Below are 22,447 nucleotides of genomic sequence, written 5' to 3'. Positions count from 1 at the left end.
GAAAGACTACAAGCCTTTAAGTATAATTTATGAGAAATATTATTTCAGACAAGAGAAGGCTTACTTTTAAAAGGCTCTTCCAAAGGACCTGTGGTTTCAGTCCCCCACTTTTGCTGGGCTGCAGTCCGTACAGTGTAACTACATGTAGATAGAGTCAGACATTTTGTGCCAGTGATGGTCTGAGAGATGGTGGCTGGAAGATGAAGCCATGTGTGGGTGACTCCTGGAGAGCGGACTATCTCAAGATGGAAGGTTGGATGGTGAGGTTTGGAGGAATGAAAATGTGTGAGATTTTGGGAAATCTGAGAGCCACAAAAGGAATGCAGACCCTTAGAAAGCTGGGACAGCAGGAATGGAACATATGTCCTGAAATATACCAGGGTAGGCCAGTGCAATTCTGTGAGCAGGTCGGGATGGCAGACATTTGGGAGGAAAACCCAAGAGTCTAAGGCTGAGGTGGGACTGAAATCAAAGTTCTATTTCATCAGGAACCAAGGAAGCTAGGAGAAATAAGTTAGGCATTTTATTGGTAGGATAGAAATAAGGACAATATGGCACGTTGGAGCAGTGGTTAAAATGGTGGACATCGATAATCGGTTGGTATTCGCAAGGCTACCCTTGCATCTGTCGATCCCTTCAGCAATTGAGTATTTCTATTAGAGGAACCAGGTAAAGGAGGGCGCTGGGCTATGGCTGAGGGGGTCAACCTACTTGGTCTTACCTGAGCTCATGAAGAAGGATAAGTATGGGGAGGAAAAACTGGATTTATGAAAGGAGAGCTAGGGATTTGATATATATGGAGTAATCTGACATTTGTGGAATAATCGCAGAGGGCTGGAAGAGATACCTTACTTAAATGCTTCCAGCAGTCCTGTGAAACAGGCATTACTATGTCCATTTTACTGCCACAAAACTTAGATTCCAAAAGCGGAAATGACTCGCTCAAGGTCATAATAATGAGTAGGAGTCTGGATTTGTCTGACATCACAGCTTTAATATCACCCTGCCTCTGATGAATGCATGCTGATTGAGTCACTGAACAAATAAACGAAAAAAAAAAAATGGAGCCTATGCTCCCACTCAACTGTATTTTTAAAATAAACATAAAATGTAACCACTGAAATAAGCATAAATATTATCTTGTCATTAACTTGCTGGCACCAATGAGGAGGGCTTAAAGTAATAGACACCTAAGTAGGAAGTAAAACAGCATTTGCTGTCTGGCTGTTTCATGGTGCCCTGACCAACTGCTGTTATCAGCGCTTAAACACAAATGGACAGCTTTGCGGGGAGTAGAAAACTTGAAGGACAACGACACCTTTCAAGGATGGCTTTGGGGGCCTGGATGCACCCCAGTGAGAAGGAGGCTTCACCCTGGATTTCAAGTGCCTGCCTACAACTTGTTACAGAAATGGCGTGAATGTATCGGCCTTCTAAGCACTTTTAGTGAGCTCTCAGATTCCCTACTCACTCGGGTCCTTTGCATCTTCTTTACAGCTGGGAGAACTGCTTTTCTGCTCCACACAGCTTTCAACTTGACAAATGCGACTTGGCATAAATGTCCCTGTAGCCTTTTAAGCTTGCTCTTCTCATAGCAAAAAGCAGAAAAAAAGAGCAAGAATAGGAAAATTACAATTATGCGATGTGCAGATCCCAAGGCCTGACTGGTGTTTTCCAATCAGATTTCTCTGGCAACCGCCCTTTCTAACTCCCCATGAAACCCAAAGCGGGTGTAAACCTTCATTTGCTTCAGATTGCTTAAAAATTACCTTTTAAGGACAAGAGTAAATACCTACCTCTTTTTAAATAAGGCTTATTAGACCCTTTGCTACATCACCCTCCAAATAAAAATTATTAAACACCCTCAAATAGAACTTTGTAAACAGTACTAGGCCATGGTGATTCGCTCACTGTGCCCCTATGGAATTATCCTTACCCACCAACGTTTATAGGAATCTACAGGGTACTTAGCACAATAGTAGGTGCCGGGTAAACACACCAAAAGCATTTTATAAAACACAGTCTCTGGTCCCAACGGGATTTACAAATTTTAAGTGGATTGGGCAAATCTGGGGGATAAGTGAAGGAAAGGGAAAAATAGCTTTAGTGCAAGTCAAGCTGAGTAGAGTATTTCAGTACGTTTGAATGACCTACTGGGTTTTGTGCTTTGCTCTTAAAAATCTTCTTCCCCGGTGGTAAAACTGTTCCTTAGGAGTTGAACGTACATGTGTGTGAAGTGCATGGATGCCACTGAGAAAAGGCATTGTGGGAGAAATGTGAGGGGCGAGGTCCGTGACCCCTCAAAGGAGAGGAGGGATCCTGGCGACCGGTGGAAAATGTTACTGAGGTGATAGCTGACATCAGAGGGGCTGCTATCTACGATTCCACATCAAGAAGTAGTAGCTAAGATACCACATTCTGATGTAATTTCAGGACAGGGGAGGAAAATTAATTTTCTTCATCGTCCCCCCCTGTATTTTGATGGTGGTGGACATCTGTGGGTTTTGCTGCCCTGGTTCTATTTCTGGCTCTTGTAGTTACAACCCCATGATTCTGCTCTGGAGAACCCTTCCTCCCCAGAAGGAACTGCACTTGAGGATTGGCTAAGCCAATTAGCATATCACATTCCCTGCTTGGCTTGAGGCTGAGAGCGTGATCTAAGCCTATTCGGTGAGCAAGCGTCTCGACCATTGCTTGGAATGCTGGGTCAAAGATATTTCCTCTCTCATTCAGCACATCCACAGTGAAGTAGCTAGCCTTGGGGCCTGCTAGTGGCCACTGTATAATCCCAACACGCAAATATTACCTCATACAATACAAAACCCTCTGTTGTTATTAATCCCATTGCAAAGATGAGAAAATTGAGACTCGGTGCTATTAAATAACTTACACTAAATGTTACAGCTGGTAAGTCACACTAGAATTGGAGGGCAGGTTTGTTTCAAATTTCTATGTTCTTTTCATCATATCATTTTGCTGTCCGTAAGTTTCAAAACAGCAATTTTCCGTTAAACATAAAACTCAAGCATTAAGCTACTGGGGGCTATAACGCTGTAACATTTTGAAAACCGTAACAAGTAGAGAGGGGTAGATGCTTGAAAGAACCAAAAGACTTGAAAAACTCATGTCCACAGAACACCTGTCATCCAGCAGTTATAGTTGGCTACTAGTTTTCATGAAATAAAACCAAGAAAACAAGCATCCTAAAAGAGAGCAAGATTAAAAACAACAGAGGTTTACATCTCTAGTAAGTATCTCACATTTATTTCCGTTGACTTATAGGAGATGAGCTAGTTTGGAGCCCTTTCTTATTTATTTATTTATTTATTTATTTATTTATTTATTTATTTATTTTTAACGTTTATTTATTTTTGAGACAGAGAGAGACAGAGCATGAACAGGGGAGGGTCAGAGAGAGAGGGAGATACAGAATCGGAAATAGGCTCCAGGCTCTGAGCCGTCAGCACAGAGCCTGACGCGGGGCTCGAACTCACGGACCGTGAGATCATGACCTGAGCCGAAGTCGGACGCTTAACCGACTGAGCCACCCAGGCGCCCCTGGAGCCCTTTCTTATTTTTTAATGCAACTGCTCATTTCTCACATGTCTTTCAGGCATATTGGAGGCATATCTGGTGGTTTGCAATGGCTAGATGAGCCATCATATTTTCCCGTTAGTCTGTCCACTACATGCGTAATGACGTCTGTCCACTACATCCCCTATGGTTGTAGCTATAATTCCAAAACTTGAATTCCCTGAGGCAAATTAGAATTCTGCGCCTGGTGCTCAAAAGCAGAGATGTGGGTAGAAGGTTGGTGATCTTCCTCTTGAGGTAGATAGAAGCCCAAATGTAGTTCATCAAAACTGAACTTCAGTGTTGGGTAAAATCTCCTATGTGTCTCAGCAGTTCTGAGCCCCCACTGCTTGTCAATGTTTATGACTATGGATCTTTTTTCCTTAGAACTTCAAGTCTGATAATCTTGGAACAGCTAGTTTGCAGTCCACAAAATATCAAGTCAATCATCTCCAGTATTAATACTTAATTCAAAATTACACATTTTTGCAGTAGATTTCAGCAAATATTTTCCTTTAGTTTACCATTAAGTCTGGGATACTAAGTTTTCTCAAATGAGCTCATAGATTATTACCCTTGTGAACCATTAACTTAGCTGTTTGGCGTATAGTAGAAAAAAAACAATAGATTTGAGAAGAGAAAAAGTTCAAAATATCCTTCTTGTAAAAAATCACTATCATCTGATTACTAGTGCACCTTGGTGCTGTTTGGTCTTTGTATTCCAAGTTACATTCATGACACCTAAAAGTATACTGTATTCAGGGGCACCTGGGTGGTTCAGTGGGTTAAGCGTCTGACTCTTGATCTCAGCTCAGGTCATGATCTCACTGTTCATGGGTTCAAGCCCTGCCTCTGGCTCTGCACTGATAGCGTGGAGCCTGCTTGGGATTCTCCTCTTCCTGTCTCTCTGCCCTTCCCCTGTTCATTCTCTCTCTCTCTCTCTCTCTCTCTCTCTCTCAAAATAAATAAATAAACTTAAAAAAAAAGTATACTGTATTCAAATGGACCAAAATACAATCTTTCCTTCATGAACACCATTCATTCTAATTCAATGAAATATCCTCTTTCAAATTATGTGAACGTAGTTGTTGACATCTAGAAAGACTGGAATAATATTTGGGGTGTCTTTAGGCACATGTGTAATACAACATTCCATTTAATAATCTCATATGGGGAAATTGCCTTTTGGAGACTTGTACTTTTAAGGCTATACTTCAACCCACTTCCTCTAGGCAACGTGATACAGAACTAACAGAACTTGCCATACGAGCATGCACATAGATGAGTATCACACATTCAGTAGCTATCTGAACCAGTACTTCTAAACTAGCTCAGGCTCCATCGAAAGGAAATGTCCCAACGGGAGTATTCATTGTAGAGTTTGAGGTGAGGTTTCTTAGACCAAACTTTATTATGGTATTATTTTCTTCGACTTGGTGGTTAAGCTGGAGTTAAAGGTGTCATTTCTTTTGTGACTTTTTCAAATACTTTAAAGCCATTGTTCATGTATCCAGTGCACATTTATTGAGCCTATTACTGTAACGTAGGCCCTGCTTTAGGTACAGGGTGTACAGCAATGTAGAATGGGGAGGGAGGAAGACAGGCACGAATACAGTGAATAAAATGTACGTTAGATAGTGAGCTTTGGCATAGAGGAAAGGAAAGCAGGAGAGGGGAGCAGAGTGTGCATGTGGAGGAGGGATAGTTGTGCCATCTGCCATGCTGCAGAGCATGGCCCCTGGAGGCCTCCCTGGGAAGGTGACCTTGAGTGAGGGTTGAATGGGGAGGAAGTCAGCTTGCAGATCGGTAGGGTGAGTACTTGGAGCAGAAAGAAGAGTGAGAAGGTCCCGCCGGGGAGGTCTGCCTGCCACGCTGCCTTGAGGAGGCTGGTGGGGAAGTAGAGCGAGAGGAGATAGCAAGTGAGAACAAGAGGGGTGATGGGTGGGCATGGGGTCCAGATCACTGGGCTTCACAGGCCATTGTAAGCACTGTGGCATTTACTCCTTGAGATGGGAAGAGATTGGAGGTTCTGATGAGGGATACCAGAAGTCCTGGTTTAAAAGGATCACTTGGTGGGGTACCCGGCTGACTCAGTTGGTAGAGCATGGGACTCTTGATCTCTGGATCATGAGTTCAAGCTCCACACTGGGTGTGGAACCTACTTAAAAAAAATAAATAAAGGGATCATTCGACTTGCTGGGTTGAGGTTGCTAGAGGGGATAAGGTAGACTCCAGGGAAGAATCTGGAGGCTCATGCACTAAACCAGACGAGAGCTGAAGGTGAGAAATAGTGGTAGCCGAGGAGGTGAGGAGAAGATAGAGCCCAGAGGCTTCTCAATGATGATTTGGACGTGGAAATTGAGAGAAACAGGAGAGTCAAAAACTATGCCAGGATTTTTGGCCTAACCAGATGGAAAAATTGAATTCCCATTAGCTGTGATGAGAAAAACCCAAGGGAGGTACGGACTTGGGTGACAAAGATTAGGAGCTTACTGTGGGACATATTCTGTGTGAGATGCCCATGAGACCTCCAAGTAGAGAGGTTGAATAGGGCCCTGGATATGCAAGTCTGGGAGTTCAGGCCATCTGGGCCACAAAAACAAACGTGGGCACTCACATGATATTTAAAGCTCAGATAATGACTGAGTGACCTAAGAAGTTAGTGTTGGTAGTAGAGAAAAGTGGTCCAAGAGCTGTGCCCATCTGGCATGGACCCAACCACAGGAGATGTGGAGCTAAGGAGGAATAGGCAAGGGAATATGACAAAGATCAGTGAGGTATGTTGTCCTGGAAGCCAAGTGAGGAATTTTTCAAGGAGGAAGAAGTAATGAGCTGTCACGGTGAGTTTTGCCTGGCCTAAATCTCATAGGAACACTAAATCAGCAACATTCATTGTACCCCTTAGTCATCGGCTGCTTTAGACGAAGGGGTCTGCTGTTCATTAATTACCTTTGTCTTCCCCGCAAGATGCAAGCTTCTTGAGAGCAAAGCTTATGTTTTCTTCTCTCTCTCTCTCTCTCTCTCTCTCTCTCTCTCTCTCTCTCGGTAGCTTTTAAATGGTTTTTGACTACCTTTCATGGTAAGAAATACATCTGCCTTTAGAAACCAGTATATGCACATATACAACTAAAAGAAAGAAAGACTTAACCTCTCTGTGTGCCATGTACTCTATCTTCTTTCCTATTCTCTTCTATTGTATTCTATTTAATTAAAACTAATGTTGTTTGTGACCCACTGAATTGATTTCACTAGCCACTAATTGGTTGCTTTCATTGGCGTCAAAAGCACTGTTTTTAGAACGTCCGGCACAGAACAACTGCCACGTTCATTATTAATCATAGGGCAATGTGATTCATCTTTGTTTCTCCCCAAGTGCCTCCTATGAAGTAAATGTTTAATATGCATTTGTTGAATGGACAGCTTTGAGACCCTAAAGTAATACGTCTAGAGTTGAGCTCTCTGACTCTTAGTTATCTTTACTTTCACTGACTGAAAATTTGTACAAGAATCTTTCTTAAAAGCTCTCTAACTTCAGAATGAGGATGATGGGAACGTCCTTTTTTTGACTGGGTCCCTGTGTAGCCGAGAGTCAGAGAGTGCACTGGCTAGGGTCAGGGGTGCCTAAGTAGATGGAAAGAGTCCATCAGATAGGTCAGGACCACCTCTGCAAAGCCAGATCAAGGCAGCCTGATGGTTGAAATGCGTTGCATGTTGTTGATGTATCAGCCTCCGAGGGCCAGGAGCGGTGGGGTTCAAAACATTTTTAAAAGCTAAAATAAATAAATAAATAAATAAATAAATAAATAAATAAATAAATAAATTTTAAAAAGGCTTCCATTCACCTTAGAACAATCCTGTCTTTTTAATCTAATTTATAAGATATTTGATGTCAGTATGACACATCTCTCATTTAGGTAATGTTTAAAGCCTTCCACATACAAAAGTGGCACAGAAAAAAATGGAATATTTTCCTACCAGGTAATTCTTACCTAGGTAGTTATTCTCTTACAGGGGAGGAGCATGGTGCAATGAATATAGTATAGAGTTTGGGATCAGGCAAACCTGGATTCTAATTTGACTGCTACTTCCCAGACATGTGATTTCAGTCCAATGAACGTAACACCTTTTAACAGCCTATTTAATTCATAACAGAGATGAATTGTAATAGAATATGTAATAGTTTCAAGGCCTTTTCAGCCTAGGGGTGGGAAGGGGCTTCGGATGGGGAAGAGAGTGCACTTGGGAAAATCTCCGGGGTCGGCCCAGAGGCTGGCATGTAAGGGACGGTGGGTCAACCACAAGGTTCTCAGAGCAGAACAGAAAAAAACAGAGGTTTGTTTTGAGGAGTTCGCTTACGTGGTTGTAGGGGGGCAACAGGTGTGAAATCCTTAGGGCAGGCTGGGGGGCTGCAAAGTCAGGCAGGAGCTGAGCCTTGAGGCAGAATTTCTTGTGCTCAGGGAAGCCTCAGCTTTGTTCTCAGGCCTTTGAACTAACTGATTGGAGGAAGCCCACCCACATCATCAGCGTTAATCTTTCCTTACGGTCAACTGATGGTACATGCTAGCCGTATCTACAAAATTCCTTCATAGTGACATCTAGGTTAGTGTTTGATGAAATAGTTGAGCACTCTGGCCTGGCCAGGTGGCCACACAGAACTAACCGTCACCGTTGGGGCCTCAAGCGGCAGCCTCTGGGGTGGTGGGCGCAGGACCCCAGAGGCAAAAAGGGTCACCGCAGTGCTCATTGTTATATAGATTCTCTTCGGTTATGAGCCGTGTGTGCTCCGTGCATTCTTCTAAGGAGTCAGTTTGGGTCAAAGACCTAAGTGTAAACACCAGCTCCCTGATGAGCTGTTCAGAAGGTCCACAAAGGCCATCCAAGGAGAGTGAAACTCCGCTCTGCCAGCTTCGCATCCAGTGCCCAGCAGAGCACTGGACACATGGATTTAATTGACAGGCTTTGAAGAGCAGGGAAGCCGTTTACAAAACGTTTGATTCTTGCTGGCAAGCGAACAGGAAAATCTAGTCACCTGAAACGTCACTCCGCATGAAATAAATCACAGCTTCAGATCTTTTATTTAAACCCTCTACATTCTAAAAGGCCAGGAATTCCTCCATGACCTGTCTTAGTCAAACAGTGATATAGCTAACCAAAAAAAAAAAAAAAAAAATTACTGTAACAACCTGCACATACTACTAATGTAGAACTATCACAATATTTTAGGACCATTTATTGGCAAAGCTGTCTCACCCACCAATCTGCAAGCAACTTGAGAGGAGGGATGATACTCATCTGGCAGAAACTATGTCTTATTCCTGTCTCCGTACCCAGTTCCAAGCGGATATAGGAGATAAGATATAAGAACTAATCCAAATAAGATATAGGAAAACAAGATAAAATAAAAGTGCTCTGAAATCTCTTGTTATATTACCTGAGTTACACCTGATTTATTCATTGGTTAAGAGGTAAGTGTGGGGGTCTTTAGTCTTGGATTTTATTCCACCAATGCTGGGGAAGAAACATGGCATCCAACGTGGGCAAGTAAGAGGGACCTCAACGTAACATGTCAGGAGGGGTCCTGTCCATGAAGAAGCTGATGGGGGTGGGCATAGTATCTGTAGTAGATTTGGCGGGGGGTGGACATATGACCAGCCTCCAGAGGGGAGGCCTTGGTGGCCTCCAGGGAGCTGAAGTTGGATTTTTTTCTGTGAAGGTCTCCAGGGAACCACAACCACATTCCACAGCAGGGTCAGTGGAATGCCACTAGGCCCACACAGCCCCATCACCAGATCGTGGCAGGACCAGAGAAGCAGAATCCTAAAATTGCCATCTTACCCAGTATATTCGAAAACACACTCCATGGATCACTCATCCACAGATGAGCCTCATGGAAGAAGGTTTCAAGATAGAAGGGTTTCAGGACATGCTCTATCCTGTATCGTTCTCTTAGAGAGTTGTTGTCCATATCAGCATCGTAAAGATGACAGGATGTCTGCCAATAAGGAAACCTGAGCGTAACACTCGGTTTTTCCAATTCTATTCCTTTTCTTTAGACGGGCACCTATTCAAATCATGTTTTGATAAATATCATCATTAACACACAAAGAAACTGACACCTAGAATGTAAACTACAGTTTATATGGCTACTAAGTGGCAGAATTGAGCTAGAATTCAGCTCTCTTCTCTCTCGGACCTGTGTTTCAGCTCCATTATATTGCAACTATTTATCCATCCGTTGGACTCAACAAAATGAAAGATGGTTAATCTGTATGAGGGCTTTTCACGATTGGTAACACTATCTTGATCTCCCTATCTGGATATGCAGAGGACAAATGGAGGGTGGCCTTTATGTGTAGAAGGGAAGAACCATAACAAAACAGTCTCTGGGAGCTCGCTCTTTGTGTCAAGCCTATGTCATTACTTGTTTGACTCCAGGAATCTGTGCAAATGAAAGACCGTAATAGAGCAATGAAGGTGGCATCGATCTCTAAAGACAGGTATGTGTCACACGGCTTGCATTTCATATCATAAACCCAGATCATGCCAACCTTTCTCAGAAAAAACTGTAATGAGGTAAGAATGTCTTAGTCAAGAGAGTAAATGATCATCTTTGGATGTAAAAGAATCTTTGCGAAATGGCACGCACACCCCCTTATTCCCTCTATTGCCAAATATTGACGGGAACTCCGTCTTCAGTATTTCCTCTCTCACACGCACATGAACACATACGCATATTTCAGATTCAAGGAGGCCGTTTTGCCTGTAACAGGAGTTGTGAATTACCTATAGACGTTAATACCACAGATAAATTTACTTTGAGAAAGGTTGTTTGGGGTCTTTTTTTTTTTTTTTCTTCCTCTACCTTTCCGGTTATAAGTCAAACTGACCTGATTCAGTTTCTTCAACTATTCATGCTCCCCCTAGTAACAATGCATACGGATTGCTCAATTCATACACAATTCATACACTCCTCACTACAGCTGGATGAGTGGGCACTTAGCCTCCCACTCAAGTTTTCAATTGTTTGTGCAGAGTAAAAATTTTGAATTAATAGAAGAGCATTAAATTAAGCTCCATTTATGATATCCCATTTGACGAAAAGGAATTATTTTTGTTTTCCCTGAGACAGATTTGGATAACAGCCAGAAAATGAAACCAAACCAAACAAAACCAACCGTTTTGTGTCAGAAGTCCACAGAGAACTTTTTTTTCCTAGGAGGACATAGTTCTTAGAAAAAAAAAAAATTTAAGTGGCTTCCTAGTATCTACCCAAACTGGTCAAATGTCTTTGATGTCACTGGAAGTCTGAAACATAGAGAATACTTTCTGCGGGTGGGTAGGATATCGTGGAGTAGGAGGCAGGAAATGGGGAACCCTCCCCTCCAACCGCCGACATAGAAGGGGTGGGGCTACTTTCTCCCTGGTGCACCCACTATCTGGCAATTGGCGTTCCTTCTCTTCTTGTCTGAGGCACTCCTAGGTGTAAATTTTGACCTGATTTCAATTGTAATAAATATATGGGGCGTAAAGACAACAGAAACTCAGGGATAGGTTTTTGAATGAGAATCAGAGACATAGAAATTGATTTTTTGGGCCCAATTTTGTAGAAAGCATAATTTTCTACGAATGGAGAAATCTATTTATTTGTTTTGTTTGATTTACAAAGACATCTTTCCTTTGTTCTTAGGCTACACAGAAACCAAAAGGAGACATAAAAATTGTGTCCGGAAGGTATTTGGTTATCGTGAAATATTTAAATCAGAAGTTTCTAGCACATATGATCAATAAAAGTGGAGAGAAACTGGCTCATTTGACCTAATTCCCCTTCAGAGCATTATCATAGGCTGGTTCAGAAGGATTCACTTCAGATAAATTTTAACATCTTTATTAAGTTACTTGAGGAGGTAGATTTACAAAGGTAGAGTCCCTAAGTATAAAAATTCTATTCCTGCATTAATTTAATTAACAATGAAAAAGTCACAATCCATTCCTGGAGAAGTTGATAATATGAAGAAAGAATTGACTGAGAGACTGAATGAATACAAATAACATCTGCAATTTACTCAACTGATAAATTAGCATCAAGATTTATTTACTGGGTGACTTATTACAGCACTGTTTGTAAAAGCCACAAACGTGATAGTGACTAATGGTGCTCAATATGTATTGTTAACATTCTAGTTCCTCAAATGTTAAAATATAGTAGAATGTTTTTTTCATGAAGCAGGGATTTTGTCTTACTCAATTTTGTATGCCTAGTGTCTGAAAGTGTGCCTGACACATGGTAGATGAGCATTAAACATTTGCTAAAGGAATGAATACTCCCATATAATGAAGAATTTTACAGTTATTAAGAAGAATGAGGTATCTAAAGGGTATAAAAGTACATATTTGAAGGGGTACATGCACTCCAATGTTTCTAGCAGCATTATTAACCACAGCCAAACTATGGAGAGAACCCAAATGTCCATTGACTAATGAATGGATAAAGAAGATGTGATATATATAGATATATCTATCTATATGTATAGATATATCTATCTATATGTATAGATAGATATACATGTATCTATCTATACATATAGATAGATATGTATACATGTATATATATGTATGTATACACACACACATATATATACATATAGATAGATATACACAAAGATATAGATAGATATCTATATCTATATCTATACATACATATATATATGTATGTATATGCAATGGAGTATTACTTGGCAATCAAAAAGAATGAAATCTTGCCATTTGCAACGACATGGCTGGAGCTAGAGTGTATTATGCTAAGTGAAATAAGTCAGCCAGAGAAAGACAAATACCATATGATTTCACTCGTATGTAGAACTTAAGAAACAAAATAGATGAATATATGGGCAGTGGAGGAAAAAGAGAGAGAGGGGGAAACAAATCATGAGAGATGCTTAAAGATAAGGATGGAGTACCTGGGTGGCTCAGTTGGTTAAGTGCTTGACTCTCGATTTTAGCTCAGGTCGTGATCTCACATTTTGAGAGTTCGAGCCCCGGGTCAGGTTCTGTGCTGACAGCCCGAACCCTGCTTGGGATTCTGTGTCTCCTTCTCTCTGTGCCCCTCCCCCACTCATGCATGTGCTCTAGTTCTCTCTCTCTCTCAAAAATAAATAAATAAACATAAAGAAAAAGAATAAACTGACAGTTAGTGGAGGGAGGTGGGTGGGGGATGGGCTAAATAAGTGATGGGCGTTAGGAGGGCACTTGTTGGGATGAGCACTGGGTGTTGTATGTAAGTGATGGATCACTGGGTTCTACTCCCGAAACCAATATTGCACCGTAGGTTAACTAACTGGAATTTAAATAAAAGTCTGAAAAGAAAGAAAAAGAGAACGAGTTGATCTCTATATACTGCCGTGAAAAGAAGACCAACATAATTATAAAGTTAAAACAGTCAAACGCTGAATATTAACTTACAGTATCATACAGTTCGTTAAAAAGAAATAAAATAAATGCGCATATATGTTGTGTATATATACATATACACGTATATTTTTGTGTTTGGATACATGCATCAAATGTCAGAAGGAAAATGTTAAAATGATAATAGTCATGGTTGTCTTTAGGAAGTAGGCATGGGGAGATTGGGAAACGGGGCTTTTCCTTCTAACTCTATATCATTTTGTACTGTTTGTATTTTTTTTTCAGAATTAACATATATAATGTTTATTAAGAAATTTGTGGAAAAACCCCAAATCCATTAAAAAATGAAATCTATGAAACCCCCCCAAATTTACAGCTAGTGTAGGTCTCTCTTGTAGAATTTCTATTGTAGTTACATTGTCTCAATCTACAAATATTGCTCTGACACTTGCAAAGAAAACCCAAGGAATAGGTTGTCACTGGAAATTGATACAAGTTGGGTGGGAGAATCAGAAGTTGGAATCGTTAAAGAGCCATTACTAAAGAATATATTTTGCTTTCCTGTTTTCCAGCTTGGGCTGGGATTTTATATTCAAAGTTAAGAACACTTACACGTAACTGTATGCAAAAACCCATATGTTCTGTGTCAGTCTGCACCACTTATTTTCAATGAGGTAGAATAGCTTATTTAAACGTAGAATTTTCCCATTGGGTTTACACGATTCAGCTGGTTCCCCGGCAGCGCTCTGCTTAAAAATAGATGGGATGACATTTGTGGGTGCTTTTTAAAAAATACCCTTTGGAGAAAGAAGCAGAACTCTAATGCCACATTTACCATTTATGTTATATAAGAAAGGCAAGTTTTATGTCAGGAGGACTTCACATAAATTATTCTTTCTAACCTACAAACTCTAGCACTTTTGGAACCAATCGCCATCGCCGGATGTATAAGGGCATCTCACTTGAGTTTTACTTTTTGGTGACTGTAGTGAATTTAATGGAAACCTAAACCTGGACAGAAGGAGTTTCTTGTAATTGCATATGGAGAATTTTCTCTTCGTTCACCCTTCTAATTATGTACTTTCCCCCACCTTTCCTTCATAAGCTATTTATTGGGTGTATGCTACGTGGCAGGCATGAGCATATTTTACCTGACTTTATAGACCTATTTAATAATGTTTATACCAACCTGCCAAAAATAAGAAGTGGTTAATATCAGCCTTAACCCTGCTGTCATATGATTCCACAGAATCTAGAATAAGAATTAAAATAGGTTGAGCTGAAAACATACTGTCATCCAAAATTTCAAACTGAGTAGATATACGGGAGAACTACAGTCAATTAAAGTACGAAATATTAAAATCAGTGTTCCAATCTTGGTAGCATTGCTGATGGCAAAGGATTACGACACCAGGAGGAAATGAAACCAAATGCATCACTTTCCCTCCCAGAAAAATATACCTATCGTAGAATCCTACTGATTTTCTTTATTAAAAAAATACACTTTAGGAGGAAATTGCATTTATTGGGTGATATGAAAGAGGAAATCAGGTCTGTGCGAGAGCACATCACTATGCAACATTTTTATCCTCAGTTTTTATAGATGTTTTCTCTGAGTACTCGTAAAAGGTAGTGGGATTAGATTCTCTTTCTTCCCTTCTCAAGCACCCTCCCGACTCTGAATGCTGTCACACAGATGGCAGGTGAGTGGTGCCGGCCCACCGAGGAGGCACTGCACTTTTTCGCCCCTCCTGTTATGTGACTTGAATACCTGGCTTGCTCCATTTCGGGCTTGCCACCTGCTCCTGCTCTGAGCTGGCGCACTGACCAGAAGTCATCGCAGAGGGCGGTCAGATTAAGAAGGAGAGAGTCCTCAACCACACATTCTTCCCTCTCCCCTTGGAATGTACCTCTCAAAGGTAGCCTGCATGGCTCTCCTACTGGACACATTGTTTCATCACGATTGTATTTTCCTTTTCTTAGATTCCGGGAATGCTTTTAATGGTTTCCCCCCCCACCCCACCCCCACCCCCAAGAGCAGGGATTTTGTGTTTTCTTTTGAATAGCACGCTAGAGTTCTGAGCACCCCGTGGCATTCTGTAAAAGTGATAAATACTAATGACGAACAATGAAGCAGGCTCTCGAAGGCCTGGGGCGGGCTCCCGGAGAACTCAGAATGAAGGGGAAAAATAAATCAATTTCTACCACAAAGGCAAGGTTCAGCCTCTCATTAGATCCAACTGCTACATGTGAAAAAGTGTGTTAATAAAATGGCACAGGGGTTTTGTGAGGGGGTGCCAAACATGTGGACGAGGCTTGCAAGATATGTTTTCCATCTTCTCTCCAATTTTGGGTGTTATGATGTAACAGGGTTTTGGAATCCAAGCATATGTTATTTTCTTTCTTCTTTCCCTTTTATGTTTAAACCTCCAGTATAATGAATTAGCTCTCCCTCTTCAATAACTTAGAGTGTTTATTTCTTTTCTATAAAAATGAAGCACTTAGACATATGGCGAAATTTAAGTATATTCCCTCTTATGACTCTTCTCAACTCTATTTGTATGTGACTTTTGACTCTGACATGAATATATTAATTTTGGCAAGCAATGGACATTATTTTTTTTTTCCCTCCCCTGCAATGGACATTATTAATCTTATACTTTATAGAAATGTTTCTTTGTTTTTTTTTCTTTTCAAGTTTATTTATTTATTTTGAGAGAGAGAGAGAGAGAAAATGAGAGAGAGAGAGAAAGAGAGGCACAGAGAAGGGGAGAGAGAGAGAATCCCAGGCAGGCTCCATGCCGTCAGCACAGAGTCTGATGTGGGGCTAAAACTCACGAAAAGATCATTGACCCCAGTTGCAATCAAGAGTTGGACCCTTAACTGACTGAGCCACCCAGGCGCCCCCAAATGTTTCCTCTTTATTAATAAAACTTTAACAGTTTTGTTAAACTTTTAAAAAGCATTAGATATCAAACTTTTAAAAACCATTACATATCATTTATAATTTCATTTTAAGAGAGCAAAGTACCCTGGATTATCAAAGTTATGTGCAGTGAGGAATGCAGCAAGTACTAACAACTTTTTCCTCTTTCTACGTTCCATGACAGTTTGGAAAAGAGACAAAAAAAAAGTTTTTAACCGGCACATTACTAGCTGATGATATCTAATTTCTTAGCAATTGAAAAACAATGTAGACTGGGACAGAGCCATGGAATTAAAACTGAGGAGGTAAAGAGGCAAAAGGCAGAAATAATGGCCACCCATCTGCAGCTAGAAAGCTTCAGTGAATGGGTAAAACAACTGAGTTTTCCTGGTGTCCTAGCACAACAAAATCACTCTCCTTCCAGAAGCAGAGGGCTTGATTCTAGTGTAGCGAAAGCCAGCAAAAATACAACTAGTCGACTTTACATAAGGAAATCCTAAAATGCTAGTTGTTCTTTTTCTAAAGGCAACTTTTTTTTTTTTTTTTTTTTTTTTTTTTTTTTTTTTTTTAGCAATTCATTAGTTTCGGTCCCGCTGATCAGGGTCTTTCGATTGTTACGAAATAGCCCATTGTGTGGTTTGTAAGCAAATAAGACTAGAACTGCCCAGCAGTTGCAAAGTGGGCATGGTCGGGACACGTATTTGTGTTGCCTGTGATGTCTGACACTGTGCCTTCCACCCACGGGAAGTCCACATGGATGTATACGGGAAGTGTAGGATTTCACCTTCCCCCAGAGTTACCCTGTTTGGTAGCGAGCCGCAACTTTGTTGTTCAGAGTAAAGAGTACACTCTTAGAGCCAGGTTAACTATGCAATTCTAACTTTACTAAATATTCAGATGGATGTAGGACGAAGATAAAGTAGTTTACGATTTGTCCCTGAGACTTGGGCATACTAATTGGGCCTTCTGAGTTGCATGCTTATTGTAGGGAGATGCCGTGCATATTTAATCACTTGACAGTTTATTAGTGATGTATTTAATTCTCATAAGATCATTTTATTCCACATGTGATTGTGACACGTTTCACTACTGCTCTCACTTTATTTTTGTAATAAAAAGATAATAGTAGCATCTGTAAGTAATAGCATCCATGGCACATGACAAATTTATCTTTTTTAAGAAAACAATTGTGAATTTTAGACAATTTGCTCTCAAATGTGAAAGACACTAGGTAAAAATCAACCTGTGGTTTAATAAAAAACCTTGCTTCAAAATAAATTAGTGTGCATTAAAAAAAATTTTTTTTAACGTTTATTTATTTTTGAGACAGAGAGAGACAGAGCATGAACGGGGGAGGGGCAGAGAATCGGAAGCAGGCTCCAGGCTCCGAGCCATCAGCCCAGAGCCTGACGCGGGGCTCGAACTCATGGACCGCGAGATCGTGACCTGAGCTGAAGTCGGACGCTTAACCGACTGAGCCACCTAGGCGCCCCTAAATTTGTGTGCATTTAACATGGTACTTTATTTTCCTTTTATAGTCTGCCTTGATTTAAAAAAATGTCATAAAGGAGATGGCAGATCAGATCTGGAAGGTGAAGAAAATCTGTTCTTAAATTCTAGACCAGATATTGAATTGTCATTTGAACTATACAACAGATGATAATGCAATTAACACGTGTATCATGCACGAAGGAGTTCTGGTGCTATTTACTTTTATGATTTCTTACTTTGAAGAGAATTGGATGGAAGGCCTTATTTTCTTTAGACACTGGCTCTGGGCTGCATAACCTTTTTTTTTTTTTTTTTCTTTACCCCATGATAAGTCTGCGCATAAGGTACAATTAGTGAATCAATTCATCCATCCATCTGTTCATATTTATTTTTTTGTTCTTGAAGCCCCCTCAAATCTTCTTTTTTCCTGTTTCTACCTTTCTTGAGATATAATTGATATATAACATCGTGTAAGTTTAAGGTATACAACGTATTGGTTTGATATATGCTGCAAAATGATTACCAGCATAGTTTTAGCGAATACCTCATTCTGTTGATTAAACATACCACCAACCCCCCCCAACCTTTTTTGTGCTGAGAACATTTAAGATCTACTTTCTTAGCAACCATTCGCATTTATTGAATGCTTCCTGCATGCCAAGCCCTGGGGGTGCAGAAGAAGTGTTCACCACAGACTGGTATTTGCCCCCAGGGACCTCTCTGTCGAAGGAGGAGGGAAAGGTGAACTTAGTGGAGGGGAGGGAGCAGCAATCATTTAAGTGTGGTGACAATGAAGTGCCGAAACTGCTAGCGAATAGAAACTAGCCAGTGCAGTTAGCCTGGAAGCTGGTTCAAGGAGTTCGTACTTGACTCGAGGCTGGAAGGATGGGCAAGACTTTGCCAGCTGGGTCCAGGCAGCGGAGGCTAGGACAGGAGAGGAGAGCTAGCATGCGTGGAGGCATGGCTGTGTGAAAAGGCACAATGTGTTCTGTAGGAAATACCAAATTATGTACAACACGTGGAGATTTCAAATGAAACTAACTTCGCTTCAGCCTACACCTCTCTGGGTAGTGCTAGAAATAGACGAAGTCGAAGGCACTCAGTCTCCTGCTAATAGTCTTGACTTGGCTTAAAGCACCACAAATCTTTTTTCAGAATCCCTTTCCTGGGAGTGTCTTTTTCTATCAGTAATATGGCACTGAGAATAATAGAAAATGGCTCCTTTTGTTTAGGGGACACAGGTCCTCTCTTCTAAAATCCACACTTCCTCAGCATCCTCGCTGCCCAGGGAAATTCCCCAAGCCAGCCTTTCTTCGTAACTGATCACTCTTTCCCGAACCCCATCTGCTCCCCTACCCTCCCTGTCACATCACACCCTCAGTCACCGTCCAGCCCTCCCTTCTCCGTGCTTCTGTTTGCGTCTAAAATCCCTGCACATGGCTTCACCCTTCGCCCTTTTACTTCTGGTCTCCCTCTAACACACAGCAGGCGCCGTGATACCTCCCACCACACCTTTCAAACTAGAGGGCCTCTCCACCCCATCATCAGCCTTCATAATGTCACTTTTCTTATGTTATCAGCTCACTCGGAGTCATCTTGCATTTCCCAAAATATCACCATTGTGTTAGTTTCCTGAGGCTGCTGTTTCAAATGATCCCAAGCTCAGTGGCTTAAAACGACTCACTCGCATTTATTCTCTAACAGCTCTGGAGCCAGAGCTGAGTGGAGACCAGGTTCTGGGCGGGGCTGAGCTCCCTCCGGCAGCTCTAGGGGAGAATCCCTTTCCTTGCCTTTCCATCTTCTAGGGCTGCGTGCCTTGTATTGCTCAGCTCAAGGCACTGCCCTCTGTCTTCAAAACCAGCATCAGAGCATCTTTAAATCTCTCTTCTGCTTCCACGGCCACATGGCCTTCTTCTGCATTCAGATCTCTGTCTGCCTCTCTCTTACAAGGACGCTCGTGACTCCACTTAGGGCCCACCCAGATAGCCCAGGATAATCTCCACTTCCGAACATCCTTGACTAATCACATCTGTAAAGTCACATTTGCCACATAAGGTAACAGCCACAATTTCCTGGGACTAAGACATGGGCATATCTGGGCTATTTTTCCATCTATCTATGTCAACCACCAACACTGTCATCATGGTGAGATTTTACTCTGCTGAGTGGACACCATTATGACCTCTGTCTTACAGATGAAGGAACTGAGGCACAGGAAAGTTCGGCTACCGGATAGAAACACGGTAGAAAGAGGATTCATACCGAGGTCTGTCCAATGTGAAAGCATTTGCTGTGCACACACTGCTTTATCGTCTCTCCCATTCTGTGACTGGGCATCCGGGTGTTGGATCTCGGGGACCACAGGCTGTCATGGTCAGCACAACATGGATCATTTCCCAGACGCCGCGGTATATGTTCCCTCTCTAGCTGTACTTCTAGATGTTTCTTCCACAGAGAATACTGCTAATTAAGCAGCTGGGTGGGTAACAAGCAGTCATTTGCTTTTCCCATGAAAGGCCAGCGGAAGCCTCGTAGGTAGTCTGACATCAGGCTGCGGCTGACAAACATTAAGGAATAACTGAGCTCAGGCAAAAGTGCTCTGGAGAGAGTAATCAGGGAGCAGGACTGGGGGGGGGGGGAAATCCGTGCTGAAAAGGACAATAGACTATTGTGAAGCAAAGCAAGGTACTGAAAGGAAGTTCTTCATATTAGGATATATATCATTGTATCACATTTATTGATCTTCTTGGATACTTTTATGACCTTTAATAAAAGTATTGAAGTAGCCCCCCCCCCCAAAAAAAAAGGACAAATGGAAATGAAACAGAAATGAGAGGTCCAGTGACTCTCACTATGGAGAGAGCAAGAAAGGCAGAAAATGCTGTAGACAGAGGGCCTGCAGAAAAAACCTTGAGAATGAAGCATATGGCACAAAGAAAGGTACTTTCAGATTAACAATAAGGAAAATCTACATTCAGAGCAGACGACTGGAGGTCAAAAAGCCAGTGATCAATCTATTATTCATTTAAAAAACATTTTTAAATGTTTTTATTTAGTTTTGAGAGCGATGGGCAGGGGTGGGGGGGAGGGGCAGAGAGGGAGTCACAGAATCCGAAGCAGGTTCCAGACTCCGAGCTGTCAGCACAGAGCCGGCTGCGGGGCTCGAACTCACGAACCGTGAGATCATGACGTGAGTCAAAGTTGGACGCTTAACCGACTGAGCCACCCAGGCGCCCTTTATTCTATTAGTTATTTTTAAGATTAAAATGTTTTCTCATCCTATGGATGTAGTGGGCCATGTGGAGAATAGAAAGGGCTGACCCCTAGCATCACAATGAGCGGCCCATGCCTTAATATCAGGGTTATTTATGGCAACTTAAGCCTCAGTGGCCTCATTTATAAAATGGGAATAAGAACGAGAAGATGGAAGAATTTATGTGAACTGCTGTAGCACAGGACTTGGTAGGAATGGGTAACAAAGAAACACTGCATTCGGTTTCTGCATCCTCATCAGAACAAAGGGTAATAAAGCTTGTTGAGGAGTCCAAGTATTTATTCATGTGTTCACATGGAATTTACTTTCACTTGTTCGTGGCCACAGATGTGACTAAGAGACTGGCTATCTACCTTCACGGACCCGACAGGCTAGCGGAATAGGCAATCTGGCATAAAATAGCAGAAGCATGGTACGGAAATAACGCTGTGAGAATGATGGGGAGAGGGGGGTGGGCTCAAATCTGGCCAGTCAGAAAGGGCTTCCTGGAGGAAGTGCTGTCTCAGACCAGACGAGAAAGTTGAAAAGGGGCTGAGTAGAGAAGAAAGGAGTTTGAGCTGGATGGATAGAAGAGACCAAAGAGGAAGCAGCTCGTGCAAAGGCCCTGAGCAGGACAACACAGCACCTATGAGAAGGTTAAAAGTAGTTCAGGGGGGACTGAAGTGCAAAAACACAGGGAATATGAAGAAGAGAGGCTGTGAAGGAAAAAGTTCCCTGATTACGTCACCCCCTGGAAGTCATGGTAAGGAGGTGGACTTTTTGTCCCAAGGGTAAGGAGGACCCACTGAAGATTGATAAGCAGAAGATTCAGTGATTCTTTTTGCATTTTAGAAAGATTATGTGAGCTATAGTATACAAATGACTAGATTAATGGAAAACCAGAGGTGGGAAGACCACTTAGGAGGTATTTGTAATCATCTAGGTGAGAAACGATAATTATTTAACTAGGATAGTGGCAGAGAGAATGGAGAGAAGTGAATAGAAATTAAATTCACGGGACTTGGGGATGAATCCAACCACCCATTCGTTCATTCATTCAACCGACTTTTGTGAGCCTGCCTCCGAGATGTGGGGGTGAGGTAGAGGGGAAAAAAAATCAAAGTTTTCCCCCGTGTTTCTGGGTTGAAAATAATGGGTAGATAGTGGTGCTATTTACAGGGGTAGGAAACACAGAATAAGGAGGCTTGTAGGAAAGATACTGAGCCCAGTTTTAGAGATGATAGGTCTGGAGTAATGCCTTTATTTTTTATAACACAGATATCCTGGGGTCCCCCAGCCTGTGAGCATAAATGCGGTAAGGTTAACAATTAATAACCAAGTCTGGTGATATTTTAGTCCTCTCTCGTCTTTGCTCCTCCTCCACTTAATCCTGATCGTCCCCAAGAATGGGTTTCACGTGTATTTGGGAACAAATCTGTTTGCTGCCTCCTGCTCAGGCTTCCTTGCCACAGTGCCAAGAACTTCTTATGATGGGGGCCATCTGTGACAATGCCACTGCTTCAGTTACTAGCGTCCCTGGTAGATAGCTGCTCTGCCGTCTTTGCTAAGTGTATGCGCACGCGCGTGTGTGCGTGAGCGTAGGGAAGGTGGTAGTGCTGTTTGCGCTAGATTTTCTCCCTAATAAATTAACAAGCACAGAGAGTTAACATGTGAGCCTGTAAATAACACATGCCTTGCAGTTGGCATCGCTAAGAATGTCTGAAAGGACTAACAACTTTGCATCTCATCTTGAAGCACGAGTGGGCTGACCACTGTGGAAAAAGGAATCCTGGAAAGGA

General features: G+C 41.8%; 1 protein-coding gene across 11 annotated transcripts in view; it reads right to left on the bottom strand.

The window, feature by feature from the left end:
- The window catches only part of DLGAP1 (DLG associated protein 1), a 900,656-nt gene that overhangs the window by 268,170 nt on the left and 610,039 nt on the right, over positions 1 to 22,447 (bottom strand). The window contains exon 1 of one of the 11 annotated variants that reach the window (XM_043558390.1): positions 1,472 to 1,600. The exons of the other annotated variants lie outside the window; for them this stretch is intronic. Within the exon in view, the coding sequence (XP_043414325.1) occupies positions 1,472 to 1,486 (15 nt within the window). The 5' untranslated portion in view covers positions 1,487 to 1,600. Of the gene's footprint in view, positions 1 to 1,471; positions 1,601 to 22,447 lie in introns of those variants that run through there. 11 annotated transcript variants of the gene reach the window in all.

Source organism: Prionailurus bengalensis, chromosome D3, assembly GCF_016509475.1.
Source record: "Prionailurus bengalensis isolate Pbe53 chromosome D3, Fcat_Pben_1.1_paternal_pri, whole genome shotgun sequence".
In the NCBI taxonomy this organism is placed as follows: Eukaryota; Metazoa; Chordata; class Mammalia; order Carnivora; family Felidae; genus Prionailurus; species Prionailurus bengalensis.
The sequence above is the reverse complement of the archived record's forward strand: the minus strand, read 5'-3'. Positions and strand labels throughout refer to the sequence as shown.